At 39.5% G+C, this 21,017-nt stretch overlaps 1 protein-coding gene across 10 annotated transcripts in view; it reads left to right on the top strand.

Annotated features, from left to right (window-relative positions):
• Nucleotides 1-21,017, top strand: part of Nebl (nebulette) — a 346,177-nt gene that overhangs the window by 285,259 nt on the left and 39,901 nt on the right. For 6 of the 10 annotated variants that reach the window (XM_075970567.1, XM_075970563.1, XM_075970565.1 and 3 more), the window contains 7 exons: nt 3,565-3,675; nt 7,400-7,510; nt 10,862-10,972; nt 14,854-14,964; nt 15,103-15,213; nt 17,147-17,251; nt 19,547-19,639. The exons of 2 other annotated variants lie outside the window; for them this stretch is intronic. In XM_075970567.1, coding sequence (XP_075826682.1) covers nt 3,565-3,675; nt 7,400-7,510; nt 10,862-10,972; nt 14,854-14,964; nt 15,103-15,213; nt 17,147-17,251; nt 19,547-19,639 — 753 coding nt within the window. The remainder of the gene's footprint in view (nt 1-3,564; nt 3,676-7,399; nt 7,511-10,861; nt 10,973-14,853; nt 14,965-15,102; nt 15,214-17,146; nt 17,252-19,546; nt 19,640-21,017) is intronic. 2 more of the 10 variants (XM_075970564.1, XM_075970568.1) reach the window with 2 other exon arrangements.

The following is a 21,017-nucleotide window of genomic DNA, read 5'->3' as shown; positions in this document are numbered from 1 at the left end:
TGTCATATCTTCTTAAGTTTGTTATTGAATTTGATAAAGAACTGTCAGTACCTGTGGTGACTAAGTGAGCTGTCTCCTTTAGGTGACTTGGCAGAGCTGGTAAATTTGGTCCAATCTTAGAAGTCCACAAAAGCTTACCTTAAAGAGGACAGACTATACTGGAACCTCATTTCTCCATTTAGACAACTGTATAGGAAGCATTTCTGGACAGCCTTTCTACTGTACGATTATCTGCCATTGCAGTGCTCCCTTTTACGTGAGGTAGCAATGGAATTTAATGGCTCTCCCATTTTGTAGGAAGTACACGGCCACTGTTACAGGTCTATAGCCCAGGGAGAGATTTTGACTTTCACGGTTCTCTGAAAGTTTAACAGTGTGTAAAACTCACAATTACCCCGTGGTCCCTGACATCATCCCCATTGCTCCTCCATGGACCCTCACAGACACCTCACGGCCCCCTGACAGCCTCTTCATGCTTCCTAAGCTTGCCAGCTCCTGCCACTCTCTCCTGGCATCCTCAACCAGAGACAGGGACCCAGGCTGAAAATCCTTTATCATGCTCTTTCTTGGGATTATCTTAATTTTCTTGTATCCTGACTACTTAACTTTCCTCTCACCAACAGACCTACACCTACCTCATCATTTATGGTTAATATATTTCGAGGCCTCGTTTCTAAATTAGAAACAGTAGTAATTTGGAGAGTTGGGAGTTTAGCACCTCATTCTCATGATAGACTCTCTCCCTTTCTTCACCCTATTTGCTCTTTCCTTCTTACTAGTGAGACAGGTTGTCCCTTTAATTATAGTCACCGATGATTAGATTCCCTTTTTTTTTATTTCCCTTCAGATTTTTTTCAGTCTTGCCTGTTCTCAGCAAGGCTTGATGAGAGTCAAGGCTTCCATTAGCGGAGTTCTTTGGGTCAGATTGATATTCTCAAGGCTAGAGAAATAAATGTCTGAAAATTTTAGATCAAAATGATGTACTAAAGTACCTTTGGATATAGAAAGAATAAAAACAGACCTGAAGAGAACCCCTGTATAATCAGAGACTGCACATTCGTTTCCCGGCCACCCAGACTGGAATAATCATACAAAACTGTACTAATTACAACACTGTTTGGCCTATGACTCAGGCATATTTCTGGCTAGCTCTTACATCTTAAATTAACCTATTTCTATTAATCTAGTATCATCATAAGGCTGTGACCTACCGTTAAGGTTCCAGTATCTCTGTTCTTTGGCAGCTACATGGCATCTGCCTGATTCCACCTTCTTTCTCCCTGAATTCATTTAGTTTTCCTGCCAAGCTCTAATCTGCCTTGCCATAGGCCAAAGAGGATTCTTTATTAACTAATGGTAATAAAAACATATTCATAGTATACAGAGGGGAATCCCACATCATCCCATCTTAGAGTTGGCTTTTAAAACTAGCCTGGATTGTATTCCTTGAGGTACCAGATTGGAAAAGCCTGATTTCAAAGAAAGTCATTTATGTTTTTGTTCTAACCTTTAATTGTGTTTGTCTTGTTTCATCTAGTGCCTAGATATAGGATTAATCTGTGTTTTCCAGAAGAAATCTCTAAATCTGTCCTTGGGAAGTTCTTTGTTTCTGTTTTCACAAATGTGTCTCCCTATAGAGTCTAACAGAGGTTTTTGATTCTTTCGGGCTGAGCACTGGGCCCCTCCAATCTCAGCCATCCTTTCTCACTGACGTACTGCAGTGATTTTCCTCCAGAAAAGCGCTTTTTGAAGTGAAATAGCTAATATAAATCAATGCAGACACACACTTTGCTTTACTCTATAAAGAATGCTTTATAAAATATATTGGCCTAGAAATGTCAAATGTCAGCTTTTGGGTGTATAGTCAGTCATTCTATCCCAATTAGTTCTGCATGAAAAAAAGAAGAATTTCTCATAATTGCTTTTTGTGTATTTATGGTTCTTTAAGTCAAAATGATTTTTAGTGAAGCTTCTTAATTGACTTACTGAACATCTATATACTCCAGTTTTCCTCATAGTATTGTCATTATTGGTTGAGTGACGACATGTAAGACAAATGCTAAATGAGGGGGCGATGTGTTTCTCTTCATCTCCTTCTGCTTTGGCGAATACACTTATTTGTGCAAGCACTTTTCTTTGTAACAAATGCATAATGAACCTAGAAATAGCTTCTCATTTTGCATGAATAACAATCTTAGGCACAATTCATCTATTTTATCATCTTTATGATGTATTTTGAATAAAATATTTGGCAAAATTTGGCTCCTGTTTACTGAATATTTCAGATGAATAGATAATTCACCATTTGAAGAGATTATCTTTATAATCTTAAAACATGGGTTATTATTGTCGGAGAGGTTGGTTAGTGGTTAAGAGTGCTTGCTGCTCTTGTGGAAAACTCAGGTTCAGAATCTGACACCCATATGGCGTCTTACAAACATCTAACTCCAGTTCCAGTGAATTCAGTGCTCTCTTCTGGCCTCCATGGTACACACACACACACACACACACACACACACACACACACACACACAGCAACCAAAACATTCATACACATAAAATAAAAATATATGGATCTTTAAAAATAAAACATGGTTGTCCTTGATTTTCAAGTGTGAAACTCAAATGTTGGAATTTGTAGTCATAATCAAAGATGTCAAAGCAGGCCTGAAAGGCAAGAATTGTTATAGAGTTAGCTCTTCTCCAACAGGAGCACCATAGGCATCTTCCATTCGTTTCTCATGTGAACTCCAGACCTCACACTTGATGAGTCAGTGCTCAATCATGGACTCCCAGGATCAAGCCACAAAGCAACAATTCCACCCCTTCCTCATTCATTTGATTCCATTTTAAAATTGGTTCTCCCAGACTCACAAAAGACTGCCTTTGAGAAGGATTATGGGGTCTTGAACATTTATAGTTCTGGAGAGTTTCAACTGGCTTCTACACCACCAGATTTTCTTCTAGTGGATTAGCCAAACTTCCTTTGAGTGAAGTCATCAGATGATCCAATCATAGAGCTTGTCTTATTCTTCCTATAAATGGAGCAATATTAATCACAGATGCTCAGCACCTTCACTGTGCAGGAGAGGCTGCTTGGTGACTGTTCTTCATTGGTAGAATTGTCTTGCAGTAAGCTATGTGGCAGCAACTAAAGAAATAAAAATATGGGTTAATTTAAGTTGTAAGAGCTAGTTAGTAATAAGCCAAAGCCATCGGCCAGGCATTTATAATTAATATTAAGTCTCTGGGTGGTTATTTGGGAGCTGGCTGGTGGGACAGAATTGACCAGTGGTCCTGACAGAAAAACACTGTCTACATTGTGTAATTGACAAAACTGGAATTTTTGTTCTGTTCTTCTTTTTGACTGCTTAATTTTGGTGTATAGGGTTGTTTTTATTTATTTGCAAGCTTTTTGTAACAAAATTTATTAAAAAATAATAAAGATGGTAGAATTATATGAAAGACCACTAGTTTGGTTCTGAGACTGAATGCTTGTTCTTATGGTTTCCTTACACTCACTAGAGTTCCCTATATTGACTATGATGTGGTCTTATTTGACAGAAAGTTTACAAAGAAGATTTTGAGAAGGAGATTAAAGGGAAGTCATCACTGGATTTAGACAAAACTCCTTCATTTCTACACGTGAAGTACATCACCAACCTGATGAGGGAGGTATGGCCTTGTGCGTTTATATTAGATGTCACAAAGCAGGAAAAGAAACTCCAGAAGCATCTACTCAGCAGTTCTCTGCCAGCTGCATATCTGGGGTGTGAACATCTTATCCTGGCCTTCACTAACAGAGCTTTGCATTTTCTTAATGCAGGGAAGCATGAGTTAATATGTCTGTTTTCTGATGAAGGAAGAAATTCTCCATATGTTCTGTAAAAACTTGAAAAGTTTTCTGATTTTGTGTTGTGATTCTAGCTCAGAAGCTCTGTGGGTAGGGAGTTTTATAGCTTCATAGCAGCAGGCTCTTACAAAAAAGGACACCAAATGAAGGCTTGATTCTCTCTCGCATACAACCGTAGAGAATTATATATAATTTTATACCCTATAAGCCACAATATGTATTTTTTTTATTTAGGGAGAGGTGAATATATGCAGTATCCCACTACCACAGATTTTGCAGTTGAGTTTTCCATATTTGGGGAAACCTGGGGGATTAACACATCTGGTATGCAAACGCTAAGTCTTGTACTGGAACTAACTTTTAAGACCAGGCTGGCCTTGAGCTCTCAGAGATCCACTGGCCTCTGCCTCCTGAGTGCTGGGTTTAAAAAAATATACTACCATGCCTACCTGAGAAAATCAAATTTTTGACAACTTGATTCTCATAAATTTAGTATCATGAAACATATTCTACAAACAGCTTTAATTTAAAAAATTGAATTCTAATTTGTAATTATCTGTTCGCATGTGAATTTGTGTACCTAAACGCAGTGTCGCGGAGGCCAGAAGTGTTCAGGTTGCCTAGAACTGGAGGTGTGAGCCACCCAAACTGGGACTCTAGGTCAGATCCTCGAGAGCAATACAGGCTCTGATCTGCTGAGCCATCCCTTCAGCTTTTTGGGTAGTTTTCCGGTAGAAACACAACCCTTGATAGCAGAAATGAGGTACTCGGGAAAGTCTGTGATTTATTCAAAAATTCTTTCTCTTCTACATGGGGAAAATTGCAGAGTTAGCATGTGGAGCAGAAGAATTTATTGCTGTGCTTTGCTTTGATCTTCACAGAACTTTTCTTGAAATCTTAAATAAAGTTTAGCTGAAAATTGAGATATTAAATTTGTTGACTATTGAAATCCTTAACTTTAATAAATCAAGACATACATGTATATCAACATTTTAAAAATTAATCCATTTCCTTCCAGTGGCTCAAAGCTAACTAAGAGCTATTCTCATTTCACTGTGATATTCTCATTTGAATGATTTTATGTTAATGTAATCTAGAATATAATGCATAAGTAGAATATAGAAAGAAAAGTGAAGTCCCATCTTATTCTAAATTTTTGAATCAAAGAAATGATCCCTCTGAAGGAAATGTCTTAAGGCAGTGGAGTGAATTGAAGCATGATTTCCATTTAGTTGTCATCATCAACTTTTAGTAAGTTAAGTGACAGCTGGCCTTTGCCATTTAAGTGGCATCAGAAATTACTAGGATTCTCTAGAGTAGCCATACAACTCCTATAGGGATTCTCTTGTCCTGTGTGTGTGTTTGTTTTTTTTTTTTTGTTTTGTTTTTCGAGACAGGGTTTCTCTGTGGTTTTGGAGCCCGTCCTGGAACTAGCTCTTGTAGACCAGGCTGGTCTCGAACTCACAGAGATCCGCCTGCCTCTGCCTCCCGAGTGCTGGGATTAAAGGCGTGCGCCACCACCGCCCGGCTTGTTTTTGTCACTTCTTATTCCTGAAATTTTCTTTGAAACTGAGAAAAAATACATGGGAGAGTCCTCCTACTGTTCTGCGTTTTAAAACCGTCTTCTTGGTGTGCACGTCAGAGCCGGATCTCATGAACGTTTGCATGCAGGTGACCAAGTGAGCTTAGTCTTTTCCTTTTATTCCTTTCTTCTTTCTTAATGGGGAAAATATGACCCTCATCCTTTCAAAGGAAGCATGCAGAACAATAATGCTGAGTTGCCTATAATCAAAACATAGCAAGATTCACTTAATAGCATTTGGACTTAGGATTTTGAATGTCTGAACTGGACAGGTAAAGAAAGAGGCCGGCAAAACTATTCATTGGATTGGGCAGCTTGAGGCTATTAGAACAAAATATCATAGACTGAGTGGTTTCAAATCAGACAGTTCTTGTTCTAAAAACCAAACCCCAAATCAAGGTGCTGGTGAATTTGGCTCCAGGTGGGAGCCCTGTTCTCGCTTGCCACTGGCTGCTTCCCTACTGTCACCACAGCAGAGGTAACAAGGGGTCTCTGTTTTAGTTTTCTAAGGAGCCTTTAGTCTCATCCTGGGCCCTACCCTGTAACCTCATCAAACCCAGTTAACTTCCAAAGGAGTAAAGGCTACAGCGCATGGGTTTAGAAGACTCACAAGTACTTCATTCACAATGGCCAATCTTTTACTTAGTTACACAGAGATATCTAATGGAAAAAGCCATTTGGTTACTTAATACAATTATACATTTCTACGTATAAGCCCTTAATTGTAAATGGATTCTGTGCTCTATACTTTACGGTTTTCTATTGCCATTTAGAGTCTCCAAAGTATCACTTTATAGTTTAAAATGGATGTTTTATGTAAGGCCTTTGGCTGATCCAATATTTTGCCTGATTTTTCTCCATTGCCCTTTGGTGTTAATAGAACATTTATTTTATTTCCTTTTATCAAGATGGAAATGGAGACTGAGTTACTCAAAGGCCTCCTAAAGGTCACACGACCAAATTAGTAGCAAGGCTGTGACTTTCATCAAGGTCATTTGACTGAGAGCTACTTCCACGATCACATGCAGGCTTGACAAAGTCCCCTAAAGCCATCGTTTGATCAGAAATCAGGCTAATTTAATGATTTATGAAGGGGGGGCATGTGACATGACCTCTGATTATCAAAGGGAGTTATAATTTTTATTGAGCAAAATAGTCATAAAATCAAACCTTGTTTGATGGACTAAGATATTGTTTTATAATGGAAGTAAATAAGAAAATAAGCAGTTTTTCAGTAGGGAATAATTTACAAAGAAGGGTCTGCAAAGCTGCCATGTCTACCTAAAATACAGTGTCAAGGGCTGGGATATAGCTCAGCTGGTGGGGTGCTTGCCCTCCCAGCACACACAAACCAGCTGTGACAGTGCATACCTAGAACCCCAGCACTCTGGAGGGAGGGAAAGAGAGATTAGAACTTCAAGGTAGTATTTCTCTCTGTAGAGACTTCTAGGCCGGCCTGAGCTTTATGAGCCTCTATCTAAAAAATAAAAAAAAGTGATATTAAGACAGATCTTTTAAAAACAGATCTTTCAATAAAATACAAACTTAAAAATACCTCTGGCTGCAGCAACCTTTGGCTTTGTAATTCTTTTCCAGTCAGTTCTTTTAGAAATTCACATTAAATAGATATTTCCAAAATTACTTCAAATGATAGAAGCATATATATTCTTAAGATTTTCTCCAACACTTGAAGAGAAGATATCTTTTTAAAGAAGTTCAGTATGATGCCAATAGATATTGGGAGAAAGGATGAAACACGGGCAAAAGTGGATGCCACTTTGAGTTTGATAGAGGAGAAAATTAAACGTCAATGGGAAAAGGCAGGAATGCTCAGCATCTAATTTTCTTCCTTCCTAGCAATATTTTCTCCTGTCTGTGGTCTCGAGAAGACACATACCCTGGTATATGAGTTAAAGTAGCTGCTGACATATCTTCAAATGAAATATTCTATTCTTGTCTTACAGAAAGAATATAAAAAAGATTTGGAAAATGAAATAAAAGGGAAAGGAATGGAACTTAGTTCAGAAGTTCTTGATATTCAGAGAGCAAAGAGAGCGTCTGAAATGGTCAGCGAGGTGAGTGGCTTATGTTAGCTGGTCAGAATGAGAGCGTTTTTCAGCATCTTTCCTTACCGTTGTAGCTTTCTCAGAGGTTCCATATGACACAACACGCATGTGTAGATGATAGTGAACAGCCATGTCATAGGCTTTTCCCAGGAAGCAGATCAAAGGTAACTTCTTCCTCACAATCTTTCTATATGCTGTGGGGCAGAAAGTGATCAATTTAGAGAAATCTGCGTCATATGCAAGATACTCCTGTGAGATTTGGCTTGCTTTTGGAAGGGAAGTAAAAGGTCCCCACGGAGGCGGGTGTGGCCTTCTGTCCTGGAAGCAGCTGCAATTGAGCGGCTTGTGCTGTTTTTCTCTTTAAGCAACACACGTTTCTAGTCTTCAGCCAGTCACTAAATAGTTAAAGCTCTGTGTGGAGTGAAAGTAGTTGTTTCTCATTACCCACGAACTTTATAAGAAGTGAAGTGTCCGAGATGTAGTTTCCGTCTCCTAGTTCTTGTATTGTCATGGCTTTGCTATAACATCATGGCTTTGATGAGACCCTTTCTGGTTAAAAAGCTTCACATGCACCCAGGAACCTTCCTCCAGGCACCCGGCACACACATGGCCTCTGGCACCTGGTGAGAGACCTGGCTGTCTCTACTTTGGTCCCACCTCCACCAACTCTAACCTAAGAACCCTGCTATAGGGTACCTGACTGCCAACACCTAGTAAGAAACCCAGTCTCTTCTGCTTCAGGACTGTCCACTCTGGTTCAATTCTCCAATGAAAAGACACAGACGAGCCCAAAGAATTAGAAAATAGTGTCTACCTTTTTGTTGTCTACAAGAAATAAACCTCTCTTTCTTGACTAGAGTGAAAGATGAAAAAAAAAATCCAAGCAAATGGGACCAGGAAACAAGGAGACCTAGCTGTTCTGAACTAACACAGATGACCTCAAACCCAAGCTAATCCGAGGAGACAAAGGTCACTTCATTCCGCTCCACCAAGAGGACATTATAATTCTACACACATGGTCCACCAATGTTGGCTGCACCCAATTTCATAAAGCAAACACTGCTGGGCATTAAGTCACAGATTAACCCTGACACAGTTACAGTAGTGACTTCAATATGTATTTTCCCCAATGGACAGAATATAATCAGAGAAACACTGGTGCTAAACAGCATCATAGGTCAAATGACCCTGATAGATATTCACAGAACATTCTTCCCACACATTAGAGAAGGCACAGCTTTCGGCAGCATGCTACAGAAGTTTCTCTAAAATGGATAATATAGTAATACACAAAAAACTCAACAAATTTAGGAATAGTGAAGTAGCTTCATGTATTCAATCTGACTGCAGTCAAGTAAAGTTTGGTTAGCAAATAACAAAAATAACAAAAAATAAATAACAAGAGAAACACCAGAGGATATGCAAACTGATGGAGATCAAGCGACTCAGTTGTCAAGTATTTGACCTTTTGAGGAAATTAAGGAAGAAACAGAAAATGTCTGGGAATTAAATAAAAACGAAAACTTAGCTTACTAAAATCTCTGGGATAAAATGAAAAAAGTTTTAAAAGGAAACGCATTGCTCTGAGTGCTTACATTAACAATGAGATGAACGTCAAACAGATAATTTAATAATGCACTCCAAAGGTTTGGAGAAACAAGAACAAACCAAACTGAAGCAGTAGATAGGAAAACTAATTGAAACCAGGGCAGAAATGAAAGAACTAGAGACAAATATGCCAACAGCACACTGCGAGGAAGCAATAACATGAAGGTTGGTTCTTGGAAAAGATAAATGAGATTGACAAACCTTAGTCAAATTAGCTAAAATAAAGAGAATATCCAAATTAATAAAATTAGAGCTGACAGGGAGACATCCCAACAAACTGAACATAGGTACTCATGAATAATATTCACCATGACCAAGTTTGCTTTGTCTCAAAGATGCAGGGATAGATTAACATATGCAAATTGATAAATGTAATAAAACTTGTAAATGGACTTAAAGAAGAAATATGTGATCATCTTAGTAGATAGAGAAAATTCTTTTGACAAAGTGTAACATGCTTTCATAATAAAAGTCCTAGACACAACAGGATTGGAGAGAACAAATCTCAACATAATAAAGGCTGCTATATCTGTCAAACCCATTGCACTTCGGCTAAATGGAGAAAACCTCAAAGCAACTCCATTAAAATCAGAAACAAGACAGGGCTGGACATTATCTCCTCTCCAGTCAATACAGTGCTAGAAGTGTGGCTAGAACAATAAAATAACAGCGGGAAATAAAAGTGATACATATAGATAAAGAAGTCAAAGCATGCCTGTTTGCATTCCTCACAGAAATTGATCAAAACAGTTGAAATTCTTATGGAAACAGGGCAGAATGCTAGTAGCCTGAGCAATCTTCTTTAGCTGTGATAATATGTTCAGTCTACATTGAGGGGTCAGTCTTGTTATTGCTGTCAATTATATCTGGAGAGTTTACTTTATACTTAAAATGGTAGGGTCCAGTTGACAATTGAGTGCTGATATGGTAGTGTGAATAACAACAAGCCATGATGCTTTAGAACAAAAAAAAAAAAAAAGGACTGGACTGGCCATATAGAAACAGAGACTAGAGGAAGCCATCTTTCTATTCCTAAGTCCCACTAATAATGGGCTCTGTGTTTGCTGCCTCATTTTCCTCACTGTGGATCTCCAATGGAGCAAGCTCACCCCTGTTTCACAGACAAGGAGGACCAGTAGGAATCATCTGTAGCGTCACATGGCTTGGCTGTTGAGCGCTCTGGTCTCATTATCAATCTTCTTCCTATAGTGTGAACCCATCTGTATCTCAGGCTCCAAGACAGCTCTTCATGAAAATTCTCACTCAACAATTGCCCCTTTAACAGTATAAAAACATCTCCAGTCAGAATAGTGGTTCTAATTATGCACACTCCTCAAATTATTTAGTTCTGGGGGATTATGCACAGTAATAAACATTCTGTTCTCTTGGACTTTGGTTATTTACCTTTCTTCCCTTTATTCTTAAAGTGTGTGTATGTGTGTAACATTCTTGTCTGTGTTTGCACATATATATGGTATGTTTGTCCAGAGGCCGAGTGCCTTTGTGCTTTCCCTCTACTGAAGGTCTCTGCTGAACCTAGAGCTTACTGATGGATCTAGTCTAGTCTATGCGGCTTCTGGGGATCTAAACTCTAATCCTAATGCTTATATAGCAAGTGCTTTATCCACTGAGTCATCTCACGGCCCTCTCTTGGTCATTAAAAAAAAATGGTTAGTATTTTTTTTTAAACATTGACTACAAATATATGTTGTCCACAGTGTGGCTAAATTGTATTCAATGTTGCTTTTATAGAAAGAATACAAGAAGGACCTGGAGTCGGAAATTAAAGGGAAGGGAATGCAAATTGACAGTGATACCCTTGAAATACAACGTGCCAAAAAAGCTGCCAAGATAGCCAGTGAGGTGAGTGGAGGATCACGCAGACCTTGGAACTCCTATTGTGCTCGGCAATATCAGCAGCTGGATTTGTGCATGCAGTCTCTCAGAGCTTTGTGCACTGCTTTGACAGTTCGGAATGGACACTATTTCAAATCATGATGTTTATTTGAAAACTTGGAGTTTCCACTTCACTCACAGACTTTAAGCACATCAAAGAAAGCCTGGAAAGAGACATTTTAATAGAGCACACACACAGATACATGCATGCATGGACACACACCCTGACACATGTCATTCCTGTGTTCCAATGCTGTTCGTGTTAGTCTAGGCTACGATAAATACTGTTGTAGTCCATTACTGTAGGTTAGCTTATATTCTGCTTGGCATATTTGTGTTTCCAGTGTTTTGAGAAAAATCATAGAAACCACATGTTGAGATTTTAATGTGAGTACAATCTTTGTTTCCATGTATTTAGAAGACATCCTTTGTCACTTTATATCTGCGCTTGAGATTTCTAAAGCCAGCTTTTGGGTTATGACGTGATATGTTTTGAATGACCATTCACATTCATTCCATGCCACTCTCTCTTCATGCAATGCTTATGAAGATGTGGGCATAACGAACCTGTAGGGGTCAGACCATATGTACATTTTCTAGGGAGTTACCTGGGATTGTGGGATTGTGTTCTATGCTTCTTGAATCTCCCAGGTAATTCTGAAAGTACGAGCAAGTCACTGGAGTTTGATAGTGTTTAGGATAAGGCAGTTTTATAAGAGTAATATAGAAAGCTGGGGTGCAGATTAAGGAAGGTGACTTACTTATCTCAGAGTTTGGTAGTGGGGCTTCTCTAGGGCTGCTCTGGCAGCTACTGTGACTCTTATACTGTGACTTTTATGGCATAATTGGCTCCTTTTGGAAGTTTGAGACTTCCAGATCTATATGTATGATATATAGGCAAACATGGTCTTGCATATCCAGAGACATAAATAAGCTTTAAATGCAGTTATGCTGGATCATTTCCTTTGTTTTGTTTTCATTTACTATTGCAGATTCTTTTTCATTACTTCATATAGTTTGCCTAACTCTTTCAGAAAAATTATATATTTTATAATGTAGATGTAAATATGAAACCGTTGAAAGTTCTGCTGTCCATGTGTATAAGATCTCAACATGACATGCCCAAATCATAACCCATAGTTTCTCCATTTTTTTTGCCTCTTCAAATGGCACCAGACAAGTATTAGATGATTCTGCTTATCAGTTACTACTTGTGACACCATTCTAAATCCATTTACATTTTCCTGCCTCAAACTAAGGCACCATGTTCATTATCAGCACTGATGCTGTCATGAGTGAGCTATGTCAGAAACACAGATGGACATTCTTGTGTCTTTCCACAATGTCAGTATATGTTGAATAATGCCAAATTCATGAGGTTTAGTAGTTTCAGTGACAATAATTAGTAATAAAACCCACCCACCTTGGTAGCGTGGACAAAGTAAATGAAAGTTTTTTTTATTCTAATTGCTATTTTATCTTGATTACTCTTAACTCTTACACATGCAATTATACGTGAGTATTCAGATACACATTCACACACATGTATGAATACAAGTAAAAAAGGCTGCGGCGGAATTCAAAGTTCAAGAGCTCTTAGAAGTGGGCTAAGGCAGAGTCTGTGTAGATGAAAATGTAGATAAAAATGAACCCTATTGGCGTGGAGAACAAGCTGCTGGTGCAGCTACTGCTGGGGTTGAAACCCGAGAGTGAAGCTGCAGAAACCCGAGGTGTGGAGGCAAAACAGGGTCCCGAGTGGAAAAGGGTCAGGAGCAGGGAACAGATGGGGTTCAAGGAACAGATCTGGCCAGGCACAGGTCCAGATGGGGTGAACAGGGAGATGAGTACCTGTGTCAAACAGTGGGGGACTGGGCCAGGTCATGGAGTCCTTGCTCCTTGCTCATTGACACACGCCAGGTATGAAATTAGAGGCTTGTTGGGGCCACTCCAGCACAGAGTTAGGTATCCATTGCTTATGAGGCCCAGGTGTGAGCACTGCATTTTTCTCAACCTGGTGTGCCCCATAAATTCTTGAGTTTCCCTGGTATGATTTTAGCACACACATGTGCCTCCAATTTAAATTATTCCTATTCAACTTGTAGGCTGGCTCCCTTCTAGTCCCAGAAATGAGCCACTAATCAGTGTGTGCCCGATAAGTGATGTCTGATAGATGGTGTGTTTTGGGGTCCACCAAGGGGCCACAGTCAAAACGTAGTCAGAGGCTTCTTCTATAATGGAATGTGAGGCCAAAACAGGGCCCCCAAAGCCAGTATTATACAATAGGGAGTAGCATGGAATAGGGCATAGTGTGATTTCAACAGTTGTAGTGAATTCTTAGACCAGATTCTGTCTCAGTTCCTCCTCTCTTCATGTATGCCTTTCAAATCACAACAGCCATACTTTTATGAGTTTTTCTTCTTCTGATGTAGAGGCTGCATCCAGCATTAGCTCAATTTAGCATATGAGAGTGTATTGCAACAGGGTGGGGATTCAAGGCTAGAAAAAGGAGCTTTCATAATAATAATTCCCATTATTATCATTGGAATGGCTGCTCTAACCAGCTGAAAGCATTCTTCTGGAGCAAGGACTATGGAATAAGGATAAGCTATAAGTTTCACCATCTGCCTGGTAGCAGGCTTTTGAGACATATAAGCCCATTTTTTTCCCAGTAGGTCGGGATTTTTAATCACTCATTTTTGTACACTAGTTGAGATTTTTTGCTTTATTTTTGTATGTGCTAAGATAATAGCGTGCAATAGCATGAATTTAGTTGGTGACAACTGAGGAGAAAATAGACTTAGGGGAGCCAGCTGTGCTCCACATGGGCCACGGAGATTTTGGAGATGCTGAGATGCTGCTATCGTTGTACTCTAAGTGGCTCATCTGCATATAGTCTTAGTTACTTAAGTTTCATGTTGTCAAATTGACAGACTCTTGAAGCCTTTGTAATGGAAGTCTGGGATTTTGTGACTGACTTTTAATGTCCAAAGTGGAGTTTAAAGGTAGCGTCCATGTGTTACATTGTTGGGCCAGTATCCCCCAGTAGTCAAACTTGTACCATGTCTGTAGGCTTTCTATAGCCCATGAGACGTTAGCAAACTGGGGCTCTTGGTACACTTATGTGTTTGGGACGAAGGTGTTATCATTTGCTGGTTTAAACATTCCAAATTTAGAGGTGTTTTGTTCAGACAATGATGAAGTTGCCTAGTGACACCTTTTTCAGAAAGGCTTTAGATTGCTTCAGGGAAATATGGTTCAGTCTCCTTTCCTGACTCCGTGCCCAGACAGGGTGAATCTGTTTTCATTCATATCCAGGAAGAAAAAGCAAAGCTCTTCTGATATGTGCACTTCCTTTACCATGAAGTGGTAAAGGAAGTGCACATATCCCCGCACTAGCTAGGTAGAACCAAGGACGGGGTAGAATGATTTACGTAAGTCCCTAGGGTCCTGAGACTTGGGCCAGTGTTCCATAAACCCAGTGGTATAGGATGGAAGTATGTATAGTAAGTTGCAATAATCCAGAATAGCAACAATTTTATATTGACTTTGATAGTCATCAATATAATTCGGTAGTTAACAATAAATTTTCAAGTTTATCATTGGAATATAAAAGCTTCCCCAATCTAGTTCTGTACTTTTTCTTATTGCAGCTCAGTAGACAAAGCCTCATTATTTTGTATGAATATGTTATTGCACATCATACTTCTATTATACTTGTTGTATAGAAATGAAGGAAGAAGGTCTAACTTAATTCCAAAACATATAGTCCTGATGTCAAAGTGACATTATGTTTTTTCCAACACCACTGTGAAATGATTGCAGATTACTGTGTGTTTTATTCTCTACAGAAAGACTATAAAAGAGATCTGGAGACAGAAATTAAAGGGAAAGGTATGCAGGTCACCGCAGACACTCTGGATGTTCGGAGAGCTAAGAGGGCATCTGAGATGGCCAGCCAGGTATGAAAGGTGTAAGCACAGACTCTCCCGTGAAGGTCCTGGAGGAGCGGAAATGCTGCTTTTCTGTTAAAACACACAAATAGTGCTATGGCCTTGGAAAGTTAAGCAAATAACTGAGATTATTTTCTGTTCTTGTAGAAGCAATATAGGAAAGACTTAGAGAATGAAATCAAGGGGAAAGGGATGCAGGTGAATATGGACATCCCAGATATGCTTCGAGCCAAGAGGGCATCTGACATCTACAGCCAGGTTGGTAGAGGATGAAGATGCTTGCAGTAATGTATGCTAATCCTGTCGCTGTGTGCTTCCTGAGTCGTTTTGGTTGGCATTTCTGGAGACATTGCCTTCAAAGTTAGGATGTTTTCTTTTGAGACCCTCCCTACCAAACTTGACTACCATTGCTACTAGAGGCACAGTGGCTACAGATCCAATTGAGTTGCCATTATGAAGTGCCAAAGTCACAGTGAGTCCCCTTTTTAATGCCAAGAACATTTTGACATTATTTTTAACTCCATTACATACTTGCCTTGAATATTCTTTGTTCATACAACAGAAAAATCATTCTAAAAATCTTTTATTTCCATTTCACAATGAATAATATTTTAAATAGCCTTCAATTAAATGAAGTAGTGCAAATTATATACTGTCAACTAATGATGTTAGCTAATATTTTGGAGAAGACTAAGTTTTTTAGTAAAACTTATTTGCCAAATATACCTGTCACATAGTCTCAAAAAATTCAAAAAGATAGGTGTGAATAAGGTCAGTAATATTCTCAGGATGATGAATATTACGTGTTTTCTTTCATATGAAGAACCTGAATTTAAATACACACACACACACACACACACACACACACACGGGTGTGTGTAGAGGAAGGAACTGATGAAAAGGGGGAAAGAGGAGCCCAGCAGGGGACAACAGGAAAGAAAAGACAAAAACTGCTTCTTTTAAAAATCTGAAAGTGAGAAAGATAATATCTCAAAAGAAAATATTTATAGAAGAACAAAGAACAAGGTGCTTATAAAATCTGACTTGGATGAAAATACACATTATTTAATCATTTTTTTGCTATAAAATTTACCTTGAAAATACATCCTAGTGGAAATTTAGAGAATGAAAACATGAAATAGTTCTAGAAGCAAGGAGTTAAATTTGACTAATGAAATGTATGCTGAAAATAGTTTTGACCCAAATTGGATACATTTGTTCAAATTCTGGTTAAAGCAAAGCAGAAAGTGTCAACATTGGTTGGGTCAAGGTGGGAGTGCCAGGGCAGTGGAGTGGAAATGTGGGGGGTGCCTGTCTGCTCCTCAGTCACCTACCTAGGGCTGTGCAGCAGTTGGAATAGACAAAGGCACGGTGTTCGGTCCCTCGTTCCTCATGCTGCATGAAGGCAATGAACTCGGAGACGCTGGCTGTATCTACATGAACTGAGTATAAATCTCAGGCAAGTGCATGAAGCGGGCAAATGGAAGTGAGGAAGGGTGTGACGACAGCTGCATTCCAACACTTGCTTTGTTTAGCAAGTGGTTCGGTGCCGTATGGTTACCTTCAATAACTAGGGTGCTTGAATTGAGTCTCACTTCCCATGCTTCCTAGCTGGTGCCTATACTTCCACATTTGTTAGTGATATCAGTTTGTGAGATTGACTGAAGAAGTGAGTGTGTGTTGGGGATTGAAATAATGCCAATTACATCATAACATTATGTGTCCTGGTACAAAGGACAAACCCAGGTTTTATTAAAGGAGCTCATTGTAGCTCATCTACTGGCGAGGAACTTGAGATGCTTAAAAACCTTAACTATGAAAATTGTAGAATGTTTTCCTTAGCCACCGATCTTTACCAAAAACAGTAAACAAGGCATCAATCCAGAAGCTTGTAACAAGGTAGACATAGAAAGTTGGGTCACCGCAGAAGAAGGTCCCAAGTTTAGAAAAGACCCAGAAGCTCGTCTCTCTGGGGTTTCTGAATGGTGTGGGGTGAGTATGGCAGCCTGCACAGAGTAGAGCTGCTGAGCGACCGTGTGCTCACTCCCTGGAGTTAGTGATCGTGTCCTCATCCACTTTGACTCTCGAGTTGTAAGTCACAGCCGTGTGGTGTGCTAGAGCTGGAGGTGGCCCCATAGCTCCTCCTCCCTCCACACAGAGATTTCAATTTTTAATAATTTTATATTTTTAGAAAAAGTATAAAGATGAAGCTGAGAAAATGCTTCCCAAGTACTCCACTGTGGTAGACACTCCTGAAATCCAGAGAATCAAGACGACGCAACAGAACATTAGCAATGTGAGTAGCTGCTGTACAAAGGTCTTAGGGCTAGACAAATTCCAGCTCTGGTTTAGATCTCGGAATATTTGCATGTGTGTAAAAAGTTAAAGTGGGGATGAGATGTAGGTCTAAACATAAATGTCATTTGGGCTTCATGGAACCTTTGTATTCACAGCCTGAGAAAATTCCATGTGTTATTTTTAGTGTACCTGGGCTATGACCGAAACATCACAGGGGCCAGGTGGGGAGCTTGCCACTTGCTGGCTGTCAGAAAGTTTAAATTTCAGAAATTTTCGTTAGAGATGCCCACTTTGTATTTTTTTTCAGTTGAAATTATATCTATCTATCTATCTATCTATCTATCTATCTATCTATCTATCCATCCATCCAACCATCTATTCTTGTAGCTCTGGGGATTTTATCGAGGTCCTTGTTCAAGTTAGGAAAAAGTTCTGCCATTCAACTATAGCTCAACAACAGCCCATCCACTTCTAAACTGTTATTTTTTTTTAGGATGTCTTTTCCCTCATTATCTGATTTTTCCACTAAATTGCTTATGTTTTTCGCCACACAAATTTATTTCTTCAAAATAAAAATAAGCTATTTTTATAAATTCCAGTTGTTAGATTTGTTTGGAATTTCAAATCCAAATTTGGTATTAGACACAAATGGCAGATGCTGACTGAATTTTAGCTGAGGAAAGTCTTAGCTTCCACACTAACTTTACTGTAAAGATGAAGGTAAACACATGAAGGGACCTTCCTCCAGGTTGCCACTGAATTTGCACGGACAGCATACCTAGAGACTCACTAGTTTAAAACCGACCCATGAACTTCCCTGCTTTTATTGTAACAGGAGTTGCCTGTGTACCGTTAAGAAAGTAGGCCTCTGCTAATTGATAAGTGTATAAACCTGGATTTTGTGATGGAATTTTCAAATGGACCATACAGTCAAATGCAATAGTGTAGACTTGGCCCCGTCATTTAGCACTTAAGTACAACTAAGTGTAAGTGTCTTTAAGCTTGAGGACTTCTGGAATACTCTCCACTTTCTCAGTAATTGGCCAACTCCCACTCTCCAGAGAGGTAGACTGTCTGTTGATTCTGGGATCTCCCTAAGAAGGGCCAGGCTGTACGAAGAGATGGGCAGTTCCCACTGGAAGGTCAGAGAAAGGGCTGCTCCCAATCCCTGTGATCTGTGATATTCCTGATTCTTCCTTCCTTCCTTCCTTGTTTCCTTCCTTCCTTGTTTCCTTCCTTCCTTCCTTCCTTCCTTCCTTCCTTCCTTCCTTCCTTCCTTCCTTCCTTCCTTCCTTCCTTCCTTCCTTCCTTCCTTCCTTCCTTATTTTCTTAATTTATATTGTTTACAGTATTCTGTCTGCATGTGTGCCTGCAGGCCAGAAGAGGGCACCAGATTTCATTACAGTTGGTTGTGAGCCACCATGTGCTTGCAGGGAATTGAACTCAGGGCCTCTGGAAGAACAATCAGTGCTCTTAACCTCTAAGCCATCTCTCCAGCCCCCTGATGTTCCTGATTTTCATCTCTTTCAGTTCAGGTCTTATATTACTCTTCCAGCCCTGTGGTGTCTGTCCATTGATTAGCCATTGTCCCTAGTGGGATCATTATGACCTCATGGGACTTACTAGGGCCACTGTTTTTCCTTGGAGAACTTTAGTTTTGTTTTGCTTTGTGCTTAGAAGGGGTAGATGTCAGGAATCTCTGGAATGATTTGAATAACTCAACAAAGGGGAGGATGAGGAAAATACAAGAGTCAAGGCTGACACTGTGAGACAGTGAGGGACTTTTGTATTTGGCAGATTAGCAGTGGTGTGGCACCTCCCTTGTTTGGGGCTAAATGCTAACAGCTGAGTGAATTTCACTAACATGTCCTTTGATTTTTCTCAAATACACAATGCCATGTATTTATATTATCTATATCTATATTTTAGTTTTACAAGACAGGGTTTCTCTGTGTAACCTTGACTGTCCTGCCATATATTTATATTTAAAGCAGGAGACTGTAGATTCCCAGTTTATATTCTTAGGGCAAATAATCTACTCCTAGCTAAGGTACTCCTCATGCCTTAGAACAAGTATTAACTGAGTTAAGAGGTTGTGAGATCGGAAATCAAAGTCAGCATTTATTATAATAATGGGCTATTTCCTTGATTCATGTAACATTGCTCCTCATAAATAAAGCCACTATTCACACTACTGTAAAACCTGAGAAATAGTCTTTCTCTGTAACAGGCAGATCTAGGACTCGAATTCTAATAACCTTATGGTTCCTACTTTCTTCTTCCCGCTCTGAAGATATCTTACAAGGAAGGAGTAGGAGCTGGTACCGCCCTAAGGAACACTCCAGAGATTGAGCGGGTGAAGAAAAGCCAGCACAATATCAGTTCAGTAAGTTCTCCACGGCACTAATTATCCCTTCCCACAAACAGGGGCTGCATGCCTGTTTTCAGGTCTTTTCTCAGCAGGTTGCTTTTCATCTTTTATTCTTCACGGTCCTGAGAGATGATGTCATCAACCATCAAAGGTCTAACTTCCAAAATAAAAGGACAGCTTTGTTCCCCTTCAACCTGAAGCTCTATTTCGTTTCACTTGGAGCAGCAGAAAGAAGACATGGGCCATTTTAATAAAATCTAGGATTATGTTTCATCTTTTGGAACAGAATTTTAGCTGTGTTAAATTTTACAGAGAAAGGACACCTTGAATATTTTTCCACCTCTTGGAGCAAAGAAATTGCACCCGCAATGAAATGATCAAAGGGCTCAGGATGTTTATATGATAGCTGAAGTGGTATAGACTTATTTTTTTAATGTAGCACCAACTCTTTTTTGCCCTGTGTCAATCACACTTCTGAGTTTTTCCCAAACACACCTCTGTGCCATATTTCTATTTTCTGGCCTTAGTTCCTCTCTACTTCCTCAGCAAAGAAAATTACATTGGTTGAGTATAAATTGTAAGATCTTACCCTACGGTGTTTTTGACTCTGGGGAATGGCAGGTAGGGGCAATTTCTCCCATTTACTGCTGGGAATGAGCAACAGATAATTCTTGTCCATTCAGGACGGGTTGAATTTGAGAGCATTTCATATGTTTAGTTTCCAGCCATGGGTGTGAAAAATGATTCTTTCCTTAGCATTCATTCCCTGCTCCATCTCTTCAGCTCTAGTCTTGGAGATACAACCTTCTAGAACTTCCCCTTAAACCGTCCAAATAGAACTGCTTTCATGACATGCATAGGGGCTAACGCAGAATTAGCTAGTGTTTTGAGCATGTGACTAGGTAGTGATTTCCATTGGAAAAGGAATTCCAGGAGGGGCAAGGAAAGTTATAAAAACTGTGCAGCGCATGAGTGCCGTCAATCTTTGTGCCGTAAAGGAAGTCCTGTCCCGAGGATAGTATCTAGAGAGAGGGCTTGGAGGCCGATGTCTGAGTTAGGGTGAATGACGTTTTGTTTGTTTAATGGGAATCTGAATCAGGCGCCACTTGATCCTGGCAGAGAAGTTAGCTGGGGAAAGATGTGTAAAGTGTTACATTCCTTCACTCTGCGATGACAGTGTTTGAAATGCGCCCTTCACTGTCACAGTTACAAATGTTTAGCAGTATGTACAATGTCTAGTCCATTCCTCTCCAGGAAATGACTGTGTATTTTTATGAAGAGTCTTGAAAAACAAAAATGTTCACTTTTAGTTATGTTGGACTTTTCCTCCTAAGAAAAATCACAGAAAACAGTGCAGTGTGTCATCTTTTCTCCCCGAGTCTTTTCTAGCAAA

This window comes from Microtus pennsylvanicus, chromosome 4, assembly GCF_037038515.1.
Source record: "Microtus pennsylvanicus isolate mMicPen1 chromosome 4, mMicPen1.hap1, whole genome shotgun sequence".
In the NCBI taxonomy this organism is placed as follows: Eukaryota; Metazoa; Chordata; class Mammalia; order Rodentia; family Cricetidae; genus Microtus; species Microtus pennsylvanicus.
Note: the sequence above shows the minus strand (reverse complement) of the source record. Positions and strands in the feature narration are given on the sequence as shown.